Source organism: Epinephelus lanceolatus, chromosome 10, assembly GCF_041903045.1.
Source record: "Epinephelus lanceolatus isolate andai-2023 chromosome 10, ASM4190304v1, whole genome shotgun sequence".
NCBI lineage: Eukaryota > Metazoa > Chordata > Actinopteri > Perciformes > Serranidae > Epinephelus > Epinephelus lanceolatus.
The window spans coordinates 18,558,640-18,574,454 of record NC_135743.1 but is presented as its reverse complement, the minus strand read 5'-3'; the positions used below and the strand labels follow the sequence as shown (position 1 = coordinate 18,574,454).

At 45.7% G+C, this 15,815-nt stretch overlaps 1 protein-coding gene across 1 annotated transcript in view; it reads left to right on the top strand.

The window, feature by feature from the left end:
- LOC117266516 (forkhead box protein O6-like) overlaps window positions 1–15,550 on the top strand; it is a 34,596-nt gene extending 19,046 nt beyond the window's left edge. The window contains exon 2 of the mRNA XM_033641763.2: window positions 13,689–15,550. Within this exon, the coding sequence (XP_033497654.1) occupies window positions 13,689–15,410 (1,722 nt within the window). The 3' untranslated portion in view covers window positions 15,411–15,550. The remainder of the gene's footprint in view (window positions 1–13,688) is intronic.
- The last annotated feature ends 265 nt before the right edge of the window (window positions 15,551–15,815 follow it).

Here is a 15,815-nt window from a genome sequence, read left to right as displayed (position 1 = left end):
GCCATCTTGGGGTCCGGTACTTAGTTATTATTGTACATAGTGACCTACCTAATCTAGTTTGCCTGGCAGATTTTAGGGAAATACACAGACATTGCCCCCCCTCAGTAAAAGAAACACTTGTCTAGTGACAAACCTTGCACAGATACAAGTTAGTATAATGAAGGTCAGACATTTTAGGGGACATAAACATAAGAAAAAACAGATTTTTGAGTGGAGGGACTTTAAGTAATTGCGCTGTGTCCACATTATCTACAAAAGTGCATGATTACCTTTTACAATTAAACAAGACAACAGATCTAAAAAGCACATTGCGTTTGTTTTGAGGACACTCTGGAAAAAGTCATCTGCCTATAATATTAAGTAGTGACGCAAATTTCATCTACAAAGTCAACTTGTGGCCAACTTGTAAAACCTTCAGTTTCATAATGTCTGATTTATTCTGAGAAAAAAAAAACAGTTTAAAGTGAAATGTATGGTGTGCATTATATTACATGATTGCACATTAAATTTAGCTGCAGTCCCATGACGGTGTCTTGTCACAGTCTCTGCTACCTTAACCCTGCCTCCCAATTTTCCATACTTAAAACCTTCCCATCACTACCTCTCTGTCCAGCCCCTTTCCATTCCTGTACTCCTCCCTGTGAGGCACCTTCCATTTTCCCGCCCTGGTCCAGCCGATTCAAGCAGAGGCTCCAACCTATACTGCTGAGCAGAGGTTAGGAATTAGGTCACAGCATCTCACTCCTCTAATTACATGCTGTGAGTGTATGCATGTCGGTGTATGTATGTGTGTCGGTATATGCGTCTGCACGCTGGATGCTCTTAATCCGTAGGTGGCCTCTATGGTAATGGAGTGTCCTGGGAAGACGCGTTAACCCGCATTTCTGTTACTCCACATGTGATCAAAATGTGTCGGTACTTGAAATGATGATGAGGAGAGGAGTCCGTGATGAGGACGCTGAGGCAAAATGAATCCCAGGGGTGAGAACGCGGGTCAGATCCAGCCATAAAAGATGCATGTGAAGCATTAACATTCCCAAAGAACAAGCTGCAGTTGAGAGGGTGCTTTGGCCTGTACACGCCCCGCGATGCAAGCAGGTCAAGGTTCAGTTCGAGTCATCAGTGAGATGTAACTTCGACTTTGCCGCGGAAGTAAATGGCATTTAATGTGAAGGAGCTCTTCACCTTGCTCCTCAGAGACGTGTGGATTGTCTTCCTGAGATGTCTCCACGCAGGGGGCGAGGAGTGACATATCTGCCTCTGCAGTTTTAATGTTCACTTGTGTTTTTGTTTATCTCGGGATGTGTGTGTGCGTTAACATGGCTGAGAAATTGACGTGTTCATAAAAAGCCTGCGTGAGTCATTTTCAAGTTTTATACCCAGAGATCTTTTGTGCATCAAATCAGCGGGGTGTGTGCAAAAGGGCAAGGGGGTAAACAGTTGGCATGCACTGGGAGGAGAGAAGATGAGAATGAGGGATCGTAGAGAAATTTTTTACGTGTGTGTGTGTGTGTGTGTGTGCAGGCATGCGAGTGTGAGCCAGAGTGTGTGCATGGGAGAGGGAGTAAAAGAAAGGAAGAGTAGCGCGGGGCTAGTCTTAATTAAGTTTTCAGGAGGCTCTTAAAAGGTCATGGCACGCCGCTGCACCCCCCTCACCACCGCCACCATGCCCCGCCGAAATTTCACTTTCCCCCCCTTTCCTTCCCTCCCTTCCTCCTCTCCCTCCCCTCACCTCCCCGTTGCGATCTATCCAGTCATCAGCCCCCCATCTGTGCACATTAGCCATTCATGAACACACTCATTAGGGTGGGAGTTTGAAGCGATTGTGTTCACTAGTCTGCGGCTGGAGCGTGGCGATTAATATTTCAGCGTCTCCCGTCGAGGAGCTGAGAGCAAGTTTGGCCCTCTTAGGCTAGAGAGATAGAGAGAGAGAGAGCTTCACCCCTCCCTTTCTCCCCCGCAACCCCAACAAACCTTCCCCCTTCCCCTCTCAGACAGTCTCTACAACTTACAGTACGTTGCCCCCCTATTTCCATTTATTGCGCACACACTTACGCTTTGGATACACATTTCTTGCCAGCGCACACACAGACACACACAAGACCCTAACTCAAACTGACTTAATTGGGCTCTTTTTGTTTCAGGAAACGGAGAGGGGAGGGGGACGGAGATAGGAGAGGGGGTAAATCCTGTCTTTTCTTGTCCCCCATCTCCTCATTCCTCTCAGGAGTGTCTTTCTCTCGCTACCCTTCATTTTCTCTCCTCCTGAGGTCGCACTGAATTGGTCAGGCTCGGGGTCAGGATGGGGGAGGTTGAGGTGGGTGGTGTTCTTAACCGTATATAACCGCACGGAGTTCATTCAGACTAAATCGATAACTCTCCCTCGTTCGTACTGTACACTGGTACTTAAAGTATGAGAATTCGAGGCAGCCAGGAGCATCATAGGTTATCAGGCAGTCAATATTTGAAGAACTGCTCCTGAATACAGAACTCACTTTAACCCGACAGGAGCTGTGTTCTCCTCTCCTTGATTTCACCAGCAACATCCTTCTGTGGTTATGTCCACACTAACGTGGACTCATTTTGAAACACATCTTTTTCTCTCTGAATGGAGACTCGGTACAAAAAAAGCAGCACTTTGAGAATCAACAGCTGATGTCTTTGAAAAAGGAAAGGTTTGAAAATGCTGGTTCTGTAATGGGGCCACGTATCCTCCTACGATGGTTTGTATGATATCTAACGAATTGATGAATGACGTAACATACTTACGTCATTCATCGTGTCGGAAAAGAAACATGGTGACAACGTACCTTAAAATAACTTAGAGTTCACTTGGTTTCACATACAATTATGAACACTGGTCTCCTGGGGGAAAGTCCTGTGTTGTTTGCCTCCTTACACAGATTTTGGTCCTAATACTACTTACTCATTTACTCCTGTCAGTGCATTGTTTATGTGATCACAGCCTTCCCCATTACGTGGGTTATATACTAAGTACTGACTCATGATTACGTGAGGTATAGATTAATTGTGCATCACTTTTTGTAAAAAAGTTTTCTTGTATTTTAAGCAGTTATATATAGTCATTATTTTCAAGCATTTTATTGTCATGATGTTGAAATGTTTGCAATCTCAGTACATTGACTAGCGGTCTTACAACAATAAGCCTCCGGAGACAATGGCCAATATTTACGGACATCTGGTGTAGCCGGCAGTTACCTGGGATAAGACTCCCTCCTTCGTGCCTTGGTCATTTCGGCTAATCTCTTTAAACAGATAAGTGTATTTGAATGCAGATACATTTTTAAAAACCTAATAAAAAGCTAATAGCCATTGGGCTCCAAGATATTTCGGACAGTACTTTCTGCCTCTCCACACGGACTGTGGACGTACAGCTCAAACATCATTAGTCAATACTACTCTGACAAAAAAAAATGGAACACAGAGAAAATTCGTACAAAGACTGGATAGATCTTTTTTTCTATTTTCTTTTATCGGTCTGACAACAATAAGCCTTTGGAGGCAATGGCCAACATGTTTGGAGATCTGCTGTAGCCAACGGTTACCTGGGATAACTCCGCCTTCAGTGCATCGGCCATTTCGGCTGATCTCTTTAAACAGATATTTGCACGTGAATGCAGATACATTGTATTTCGGCTGGTTCTTGTGCCTCTCCACGCAGACTGTTTACTTACAGCTCATTTGTCATCATTTGTCAATAATACTTGGACTAAAAAATCGACACCAGAACGCTTCCGATACCAAAATCTTGTCCTGTTGCCTACAGATTCTGCCCACAGGTGCAGCTATCTGTTTATAGAGATTATGTCATTTATAAAAGACATTTAAGCATTTTGTGATTTTTAGTGATTCAGTTAGCACTGCAGACTTGTTCACAATCATTTCCAAATGCCACTGGGGAGGGAAGCTTGTGACACACAGTCAGATTTTTCAAATGTATCAAAGTCTGCGATGACAGTCTTGAATGATGTTATCAATGACTCACTTCTCTGCTTGATTTTATCCTTATTTCTGAGGACATGCGTGCTCTTATGGATGATTTTTTTTTTAAAAAACAAAAAAACAACAGTTTTCTCTGTTTTGTCCTTCCATCCAAATCAAAGTGAGATTCTTTACACCTGAAAATGAAGCTTTTCCTTCCAAGTAGACGAATCTGAAAACTGTGATGGATGCTTATAAATGCTTCCTATTAAACCAAGGCCAGTGGTACTTCTGGGCTGCCACATTCAGATAATAGAAAACAGTTAATTGTAAATCTGGTTACACATATAGACAATTTAATCAAATTAATTAAACTAATAATCACAGGCACATTTATGCACAAAGAGGAGGCTCCTTGGCTGTGTTTGCAGAAGCTTGATTAGTTGTCAGTGATATGTTAGTGCTTTTGACAGCTCCGTGAACAGGTAGCGTTTAAAGCCATCATTCACAATCACATCGCTGTTTTATAGTCTGAAAACAGAAATTGAAAGATATGTCAGTGACAACATCTGCAGCGTGTGTTTGGCTGCAGTGAAACACAAAATAAGGGGTGGCATGGCAAACTTTGAGAAAATGATCCGTAAATTAATCGAAAAATATTTAACATGTAGATTGTATTTCTTTTACCATGGACGTGGCATAAGAGAAACATGTGATCACACATTGTTAAACAGCTCGCAGTATGTTCTAAAATAACCTTACATGCTATACAGAGGAATGATTTCAGTTTGTCATGCAGCTGTATTGTATACAGAAAAAGCATTGTATATACAAAGTGCTGTATGTGTTTGGCTATTCTATGGTTTGGAGGATGGAAGCTGTAGCTGAAGGTCAAGGTTGGGTAGGAGTAGGAGGAGGCACCGTTATAAAGGGAACTGCTTTCATACAGCCTTTAACTACCTAAGAGTCCGCCACTTTTTCTAGCGGGCCCCCACATTCAAGACCCTCTCTAACTCTCCTTTGTTCCCCCATCCTCTTTTTTGTTCTTCACCCACCTCTGCCCTCTCAGCCCCTCCCCCTGCAGATACACTCGACCCCCCCACCCCCACCCCCATCCGCACCCCCCCTCGCTGCCACCTCCCTGCTTTTCATTCTAAGCATGCCATTCTCCGTCTTTCTCTCCGTATAGGTGTGCGAATAAGTGGGGGTCTATGGGCTGTGCGTGAGTAAGTGGGAGTCTGCAGACTGAAGTGTTGCATGTGGGTAGGCATTCATGGGAAGCAGTGGTTGGTGCGGCGCACACTGATGGCTAATGAAGTTCCCCTGCACCTCATAGCCCTATTAAACCGCTGCCCCCTACCTCTACCCACTTCACCCCCCACCTCTTGCCTTGTTTCTCCCCGAGGGAGCGAGTTGGCAGGGAGCGAGCTGGCTGCTATGGCAACAACAAGGAACCCTCCCTCTCCCACAGGTCTCCTTAGCAACTGGTAGCTTGGCATTGCGGTAATGAGTGTGCCCGGTGTGCCAGGCTTTGTGTCATGTTGGCATGTGTGTGCAATGTACGTGTGTGATGGGAGTGTGTGTGTGTGTGTGCATAGGTGCGTATGTGTGGTGCAGTTTGCCAATTTAGGTGAGAGTTAAAATGTGTGATGACAAAGAGATGTGGAGCCACTACTTGGTGCCGGTCCAAAAAAATTTGTGAAGCTTATTTTATTAAAATGTAACCAAAACTGGCACGTGACTGAATCTACTTCTCTCTGCTGTTTCTCTGTGTGTGCGAGTGTGTGTGTGTGTGTGCTGCAGATGTGCGCCCGTGTTACTGTGTATTTTGTGCATTATTTTTTTCCTTCACCGTGATTGCGGTCATTCTTCTCTGTACTCTGAAAGTGAAGCAATTAAAGGGACGATCCGATGAATTTTGCATGGCTGCCTATGAGTTTCCTGCTCTGCTGAAATTAAATTAAACGCCGAGAATGATGTTTATTAAAGTGTGATCAGAGGTGTGCGCTGACCTTTAGAATGTGGGAAATGAGATTCTCATTGTTATGAATGAGATTATGTGGAGGCCGAGTGTGAAAAAAAGCTGGGGCCTGCATTGATTCCATTGTTGGCCGACAGTTTCTTTGTATATAGCAGAGGGAGGTTTCAATATAATCAAATCCACACTGTGCCTGTTGGCTATTAAATGGACTGATACACAAATATAGACACACAGGCGCTCACATAAATGCAGATTGACTTGTGCACGCTTGCACACACGCATATCATGCAGATCTTGTAAAAAGAGCCGTAAAAGCCTCTCCAGAAACGTGTTGGTCTTTAACAAAAGCATGGCAAGCCCAGTGGAAAATGTTAGTTTGCTCCCTAGACGAGGTGTGAAGTGCGAGCAGGCGGCCGGCCCCACAGGTGGCTCAGCCCAAACACCTGTTGTGTGAATCCTCAGTGGGAGGGCGTGAGCTCTGCCTACCTTGCAGGTCCCGGTGGAAAAACCACACCCATGCTACCCTGTGGCACGTGCACACTCATGTGCTCGCACTCACTCTGAGGCTCCCCCATTTTGTGCGTGGGCGTCAGACGCGAGGCCCAGATTGTGTCCCCTTTGCGCCCACCGGAAACACTCAGCTGTCCCTGGCATCAGGCGAGCGGATTTTCCGATCTCCTGTCCGGGTCTCAGATGCTCTACTAATCTGTCAGCATCTATTTTTACCCACCAAAGCTGCGGCAGCCCTTCTCTATCCCACACCCTGCCACCCCGATGCCAACCCTTCCCTTGGCGCCGGGGTGGGCACGGCTGATGGCTCGCTAGCCATTGGATGCAATTAGTGCACAGTCAGGCAGGAATCCCCTACCAACTCCATTACACCCCTCTCCACAGCCACTTCCTGATCTGAGGCTACCAGACACACTACCACACACTTGCTTTCCATTTTAAGCCTTTTTATAAATGGCACTCCTGCAGTGTTGTGGAATAATAGGGTCGGATACAGAGCACCTTTCACAGTGCTTGAATCACTCTACTGTGCAAACTCAGTCTATTCAAGTGCAATGGCAGCCGAGGGAATGCACATTTGAATTGTACCTGCTCAGATTTGGCGTTGAGATTAAGTGAAAGTTCTGTCTGTAATAGGACAGCGATTGGTGAAAAGTCCTTGAGCTACTCCGGCTCACTTCAGCCCTTTCTGTAATGATTCTAGAAGAAATGAGAGTTTTCGGCTCGTTCCTGTAAATCGTATTTATTCAACAAGAAATTAGAAATGCTGCCAATCCACAGAGACCCCACAGTGATACTGCGATAGATGCAATTCCTAATCCCAGGTTTATTTCTTCCCCAACAAGGGCTATAATGCGCCTCGCATGCCAATGCAGTCGTGACCACTGCTGTGGAGGCGATGATGGCATGTGGCAGAGAAGTAACTGTTTCTCACCTCCTAATAAAAGAGACTCCTTTTTAATCTTTTCAATTTGATTGCATTCCAAAAACAGGCCTGTCTGCCCATCTGTCTCTCTTAAAGAAGCCTCCTAAAGGGATTTTAATCATCTGACTCTGGGCTTCTCAGGCAAATAGCTACATCTCTCTCTTTCTCTCTTCACACACACACACGCTCTCCCCCTCTCACACACATACACACACAAACAATTTCCAATTTTCTTTCTTGTACTCACTGTCATAGTCTCACTTGTCTTCCCTCACTCTCTGATACACCATATCGTCTCAGCTCCATTGTGCCATATCTGTGCAGCCATTAGGCCCTTCAGTCCCTCTTCAAGTCCCCCTCAGACACATAAAATTCCCCCAACCCTGTCCCTATTAATCCACATGGCTCTAAATTCTTTATTTCCCTTCAAAGGGACAACGCGAGCCGTGACATCAATCATGGAAAGCGAATATTTAGCCGGCGCTAATTTCCACCAATAGCCTGGAGACAGGCTTAGCTGACAAAACTCATTCCTGTGCTGAACAAAACTGCTTGTGTTGAAACCTCCCCTCCCCCTGATCCCTCCTGCCTTCTGCACAGGCAAAAACAGCATCACAATAAACACAGTTAGTGCTTCTGTTACTCCCCCTTGATTTAGGCTTATCAAATGAATGTGCACCATAGAGGGATACCCTTTGACAATACATAATGGCTCCATTCTGCATGAAATGGTTTGGTAATACCAGTCGAGTGTGGCAAACAGCTTTACCCGGTGCCACTACAAGAACAGCTGCTGTGTTCTTAGCTGGGCAAGCGCACCACGCTGCTTCACCCTTGAGGTTGTTTGAATCGGGTGAGTGGTTTCTTTTTGCTGGTTCCCAGACCCCACTCACAGGCCTTAGTTCGTCACTCAGTTCTGTTTGAATGAGTGCACATTCGCCACAAGATGGGTCCTATAAACCGTTTGACCTGTTTCCTCGCCCCTCTGTGTGTGAGCATGTGTGTGGGTGTGTGAGCGGGAAAAATCCTTGAGTGAGTTCTGATGGGGGGGCTAATGGAGGGGGATGGGGCGAGTGGGGGGCATTTTGAGGGCACCCCTTTGTGTGGCGTGGAGGGGCCCCTTACGGTACCTCTATATTCCCAGCCCTAAGCCCCAGGCCCCTCCACCTCCTGCTGTACCCCCCAGCACAGCTGCCCCCATGCCAGTCAGTCAGGTTATCCCACATGAACCATTGGGTCCCAACATGACAACCCCTGCCCCCACACTCATATAGTCCCAATGCCTGACTGACATCTTGGGAGAGGCAACAGAGGGATGTGTTAGGCACAAAGCCAGTTTGTGGGCGCAGTCACTTAACTGTCAAGCCTGTGGCAGTTAGACGTTGTGTGAACAGTGGGGATATGGCATATTGAGCACCCATATTGGCCTCATAATGCAGGTGGATTGTGTAGTTAGTCAGACCTTGATGTGTGCTAAGCCTCAGCACTGATAGCCATTAAACTTCATCGATTCCCAACACTAAATAGGCCTCTCCAGTCCCTGAATCAAACCGAGAACAATTGATTGGTATTGTAAGATTTCCAAGAGCCAAATGAAAGGTTCTCAAAGAGATTATTATTGATGAATTCCAGGAACCTGTTTCTGCTCGTCAACAAATGTTGAGCAATAATCTGTTGGACCAGATTTACATAAGACATTTGTGTCTGTCTCCTTCTTTGAGCCAGTGAAAAACACTCTCACTGCTCAGTCCACCTGTGTGAAGGCATGAGATGATGTGAAAATTTAATGTCATGATTATCCCCGCCAAAATAATGATGATTCATGATAAAGTTAAAATGTGCTTAAAACTCTTAAAATGGTACTAAATCATACTGGCATCACTTTAAACAAATCTGATCTTTTTCTTTTTTTTTAAACATCTTTTTTAGTAAAAAACAATCTTAAAAAGCCAGGCTTATTAAATATTTTTGAATAGCATTGTATATTTTGATATGAAATATGACAATGCCTGAGTAAGAGGAGATGCTCCAGGTGAATAGGTTATCATTTTTAACTAATAGATACCATTATGAAACTTCCCCAGTCAATGACCTACAGTAAGACATTTTGATATTACCAGTTTATATTACAAATTTGCATGTTTAATTATGCAAAATATAAATTATCTAATTAAAAAATGCACTGATTTGCATACTTTTACATACACAAAAATATGAAAATTGGGTAAAGCCAGATTCAAAATTCTTGTTTCATTTTGTCGTCATATTATTGTCAAAGGTATTTAAAGAGGAAGAATTGGATAGCTCTTTTTATCTCTCCATAAATCAATAAATACTGTCAACAGCCATTAAGAAACAATTTTCTGCCATGTTTTTATGAGTAAAATGTTATAGAAATAGTGTATAAATGGTATAAAAACCTTCAGAACATAGATAAGAATACAACTTGAACGTCTGGCGTATGGAAGCGCTATTGAATTGGAAACTTTTGGCTCAGAGTTCGAGAAAAAACTTGGCCTTTAAAGATATGTATCGGAAAATTCCATACATGTTTAGACAAACAATAAGACACTAGAGTAATTTTAACTGGCATATAATTATGAAACTTCCCCAGCTGATTACTTACTTTAAGACAATTATTTTTTGTATTGCAGGTTTTCTAAAATGTCATATTTAAATATGCAAATGGAGTATTATCTCATTAAATATGCTCTTTTTGCATAAATTTCCAGAACGAAAATTTGAACTTAAATAAACACCTAAATGTGTATTTTGGACATTTCCTTTTAACTAGTCTGAAAGAAGACATGGAGACAAAATATCCCCAAATCTCAGAACTAACTGGGGTCTTTTTATAAAACAGTGTGTAAGAGCAATACTAAAAATATATGTACAGACAAAAGCTGAAAATGGTGCATGCCAAAAAAAATTAGACAGTTTCTACAATCAGGCTTCCACCTCACCATCTGTGTCGCCAATTTCCAGTCGCCAATATGTTTGTTTGCACGGGTCAAAGTTTCTCCCATCAAGTCTGTTTTTATAGATCACAACTTTTACGTGGGAAGTGGCGTATGCCTCTTTCAGGCCTCGTTTTGTGCATACGCAATGTTTATAAATGGGACCCCTGATCTTTTGCATTTTTGATCTTTCCATCTCTACCTGTGTGTTGTGATAAAAAGCATCACCATGTTAGATTTGCTCAAAGAGGACAAAGGACAAGGACAAAGAGGGCCGTCCTGCAGCCTGGTATCTATTGTCTTAATATCTAAATCAGGATTTTTAGGCCTTAATGAGAGTTGAACTCAAGCTGATTGTTTCCTGCAGCCGAAAGCACCTTGTTCACCTTAATTGGCTTTGATTGGTCCATAACCTCTTACCCTTATCCTCTTTTACTTTATGTCCAAATTAACCCCTCTCAGCCAGACTGGGTTGTGTTTGTCGACAGAGAATGAGGGTGGATGTCCCTGATAACAAAACAAAGAAGTCACACCACTACTTATGACTCTGTCTGTTCTTTTCAGTATTATGGGACCAGGCAGTGCATCTCTCCGCATAAGCCCAGCCACTGGTTCATTCATTATTTAGAGCCCTCTCCACTAGGCCCATTGTATTAAAGGGGTATGATTTGAATAGGAAGCAGCTTCCTGGACCCAGGCGTGTGATGTGTGTGTTCCTCTCTGTCATTGTATGTTTCTGTGGGCTTCATCCGTCTGCCTCGGCAAGCCAGGGGGCTGAAAGAGAATTTCCATTTTATGAATATTTAATACATAATAAAGTTTTCAATTTTATTCTATTCAACCCGTAGGGGTAAAAAATGTGGCAAAGCCAACCCTCAAGGACAGAACACAGAGTAAAGGTAGTTGATTCGATGGAGGCATCAAAAAATGCGGTTAACATCGGATCACTGCCTCAAAAAAATCTACTAAAATGCGCACACACAAACATTAGGAATAGTTTAACACTACATCCTATAAGGGGTTTATAGTGTCCCTGTTTCACACATCTCAAACTTCCCTTATGCTGTATTACTATTGGATCATAGCATATCCGGGCTGCCCGCTGCGTCCGTGGTGACCTGGCACGGCTCTGTGTGAGACACCCAGCTGGGAGTGCCCCTGAATCAACTTGGGATTAGCCCAGGATTGTCTGGGATTACTCGGGGATGGAGGGGGATTAGCAGTGACTGCTTGTTTCGGGGGCGTGAGGGCCATAGGCTGGCCAAATTGCCCCTGACTCAGAGTGAGGGAACAGGAGGCGGACAGAACCACACCCACAGTGGAACCACCTGCAACCTGAGCTATTCTTAGATCCTAAAACACACAAACAGGATGACAGAGAAAAACATGTGGTGGAAAACTACACGACAGGAAGCCGGCAGCTAGTGATGATGATGATGATGCCACGGCTGGCCACCGTCCGAAATCTCTCAAATCTCTCTAGCAGGTGGATTCATCAGATAAAGAGGGTTTGGGATGATGACAAATCCCTCCAAGTTCAATGGGGCTGCTCTTCCCTCATACAGGGATAAATCGCGATTTGAATCAGACAGGTCACACAGAGTTGCAGCATGAAGTGGTTCAGCTCTCTGAAAGATGCCCCATTTACAACCGGCCGTGGTGGAATGGCATGAAAGCTTACATATGTTTTAATTCAGGCATGCACAGGACTTGATGGGGATGATTTGAAGTGGTATGATAGGTTGATGATCCAGCCAGGGTGAGACAGGGAGTTGGCGCGGCACGTAGAGAAGCCGTCAGAAGCAGGGAGCGGGCATCCCCTGCGGACCTGCACTGCCGAGATGAAAGGCTGTTTAGTGTTGGAGCAGCAGCATCAAACAACCGCCTCCTCTTGCATCCTTTTCCCCCATCCCCCACTCTCCCTATCTCTCTCTTTCTCTCTCTCTCTCTCTCTCACTCTCTTGACTCTCACCACAATATGATATAGTTCTGCCGTTGCACGTTTACCCGGTTGCCATGGTTACCCAATGCCGGAGGTGTCACAGCGAGATAACCCAAGGAGGCATTCACAGATCACCTGAATTCAGTTCGCCTCCCATTTCTGTGTTCTCCGCAGCAATTTGATTTATTTGTTTCCCTGCCGTGCAATTCAGCGTGAATACAAATAATCCGCAACATAATGGAGATGGTGGAAGTGTGAGTACCCCTCAATCTGAAACAATCTATTGTCCCAGTATATTCCTAAACCACAGGAGGTGCTTTTGATTTGATATTTTCCTCCATGAGCGTCAAAATGCCTCACGCACAACAAAGAGCCGAATTGCGACGACAGACTCTGTTGCACACCAGGAACCTTCAGCATTCAACAACCCTTGAGATGTAAATGATACCTAAAAAAAACTATATCCTATGAATTACTGAGTCAGTGACTGTACATGCGGGTGTGGAGGATAATGGGAAAGTAATTGGTGACACACTGTATAATTGAAGGCACAGAGATTGAAAGCAGAAGTGGAAAATGTCTGTTGTGTGCACAGAAGTGTGTGAAATAAGAAAAATACAAAGTATGTATTACTCAGTGACAAAAGAGGAAGAGGCATCGTGATGAAGACAGAACAAGGGAGGGAAAGAGAGATAGGCAGTGAAGGTAGATGTCGGAGGGTGGGATACATCCATTAGCCTGCCTTGCTCCCGGCTCAGTCTTGCGATACATCCCCCCATTCAAGCTATGAGAGCGAAAGAGACAGGGCTGGCACTAAGCCAGACTGGCACCGACTTCAAACATACAGTACGCCCAACCACAGCAGCTTACATCAGCCCGGGTGAAAGGAAAAGTAGAGGAGGACAGATGGATTGATGGAAATGAAAGTGGGAGGATTGACACACATAAGGAGTGTGTCTCAAGCCCAAGTCTCAGGTCGTCTCAGGTTGGTTGAGGCTGACAAGGTCGTACTCCGTGCCAGCTGTAGCTGTCCTTTGAACATGTTTGTGTTTTTGAACGTGCTCTCAATTTTCTGAATTTGGTTGACACTGATTGCACAGGGGGCTGCGCATCAACTTCTGTGTGTGTGTCTTGTTTATCTCATAAGAGATGTGGAAGCGACCTGATAATTTGGCATTTTTTTCTATGACTGAGCATGTATAGGCTGAATGATTTATAAGTGGGTTTGTCTGCATTGCTGATTTTAACGTTTGATGTCAGAAAACCTTATTTTCCTCTTGTACATTTTATATGAATCTCATGCAAATTTCACTCATTTAAATCGTTCACCTCAGAAAAGCAGTTTGTGTACAAATGATAAGTGATGTGATGTATTACGGTTTAATTTGATCTCTCTCTCTCACTGTGTGCCTCTCTGTTATCTCTCTGCAGAACTCCATCCGACACAACCTATCCCTCCACACACGTTTTATCAGGGTGCAGAATGAGGGAACAGGGAAGAGTTCTTGGTGGATGCTGAACCCAGATGGAGGCAAGATGGGCAAGGCTCCCCGCCGGCGAGCAGTCTCCATGGACAACAGCACCAAATACCTTAAAAGCAAAGGCCGCGTCAGAGGAAAGAGGGTTGGCCGTCCTGGGATAGGAGCAGGGGCTGTTGTTGTTGGGCTCCAAGGCTCCCCCGACCACAGCAGCCCACCACGGAAAGGCCTCCCCGGAGCTGGAGCTGCAACTGGGACAGATGGAGAGTTTGATGCTTGGACAGATCTCCATTCCAGGGCGAGTTCTTCAGCCTCCACACTCAGTGGGCGTCTGTCACCCATCCTTGCAGAGGGAGAGCCTGAAGAACCAGAGGAGGGCGGTCTGTCCTGTTCCACCTCCCCCCACCTCTACCCCTCACCGACCAGTGCCCGCTCTCCGTCCATGGGGGCAGGGAATCGCTGTCCTCCCCTTGAGCAGCTGCCTCAGCTGGCCAACCTGACAGGTGCAATCAGCCTGGATGAACAGCTGATGGAGGATAGTTATCATCACCATCACCCATCACAGCAGCAACACCAGCAGCATCCAGCTGTTGGCAGACATAAGCACCAAACCCCTGTCTACCACTACAACTCTGGAGTGAAGGGACAGAGCCCCTACGGTGCAGGCGTCTATGGTGCTACAGGCATGGGGATGCTGCGCCACCACTCACCCATGCAGACCATTCAGGAGAACAAGCCAGCAAGTTTCTCTGGAACCATGCGGGCATACTCCAGCACCAACGCCCTGCAGAGTCTGCTAACAGGTGGTCCAGCTAGGCAGCAATACTGTTCCAAGGACATGATGCTGGGACAGGAGAGGGAAAGCCACCCTATGATGGCTCAAGCTAGTAATGGAGTGGGCTCCAACCATCACAGCCACCACCCTGGCCACCACAATGGCCACAGCCACAATGGACCTCATAGTCACAGCTCAGCTCATAGCCATAACAGAACTCACAGCCATACTAGTAGTCATAATCACAACAATGTCACCAACCACAACCACAACTCACCTCACAGCCTCGCTCACAACGGTCACAACCTCAGCCAGAGCCATAACCACACACCGCCCCGGGCTGTGGCCCTCATCCCACGTGGCAACAGCAATCAGTTGCAAACCTACAACCACAAAGCTCCTTACCTGTACAGCCCCCCATCACATGCCCACCTCCCTGCCTCCACCACCCTCCCCCCAAACCCAGCAGGCATGCTTGGCATGCCCCAGGACTCCTGCCATGTGGCCACTGCCCCGCACCCCCGTCACAACCATTACCCAGACCCACAACACCAAGGCATGACTAACGGACCATATCACCATGGCCAGGGGATGGGGAATGGTAGTGTTGGGAGCAACTACCATGGCTATCACCAACCTCACCTCCCCGAGAGACTACCAGCTGACCTGGACATTGACATGTTCCACGGTAGCTTGGACTGCGATGTGGAGTCCATCCTCCTCCATGACATTATGGACTCTGGGGAGGAGATGGACTTTAACTTTGACTGCTCCCTAGCGCAAGGGGTGGGCATTGGCATGGGTATGGGCATGGGTGTGACCATGGGCATGGGGATGGGAATGAGTGGTCTGACTGGTCCACAGCAAGCCCACAGCAACCAGAGCTGGGTGCCTGGCTGAAGTCAAGGACAACACATCCTGTCCTCTGAACTAAAAGAACTACCCTACCCATGAAGCACTGTGCTCAACTGTGACATTCCTGACTTGACACAGAGACTATAGGACCAACACTCTCGTCTCGCTTTGTTGTCTTGACAATTCTTCTGTCACCCTCTCCTCTTTTGATTTCCCTTCCCTCCCCGAGAGATCTAGTTCATGTCACATTAGGTTTTTCTTCATATCAGCTATACTGTGATGACAATCTCTCAGCTGTGTTCGCCCAACATCGCTTCTCATCTACCATGAGAACTGAACTCTCAATGCACTTTATTGCAAGTGGGTCACATCTCGCAGTGCCAGGCGTTCACAGAGCAGCTCAGACAGAACTTGGCATATTTTGTAAGGTGACTGCGGTATTTGACAGCA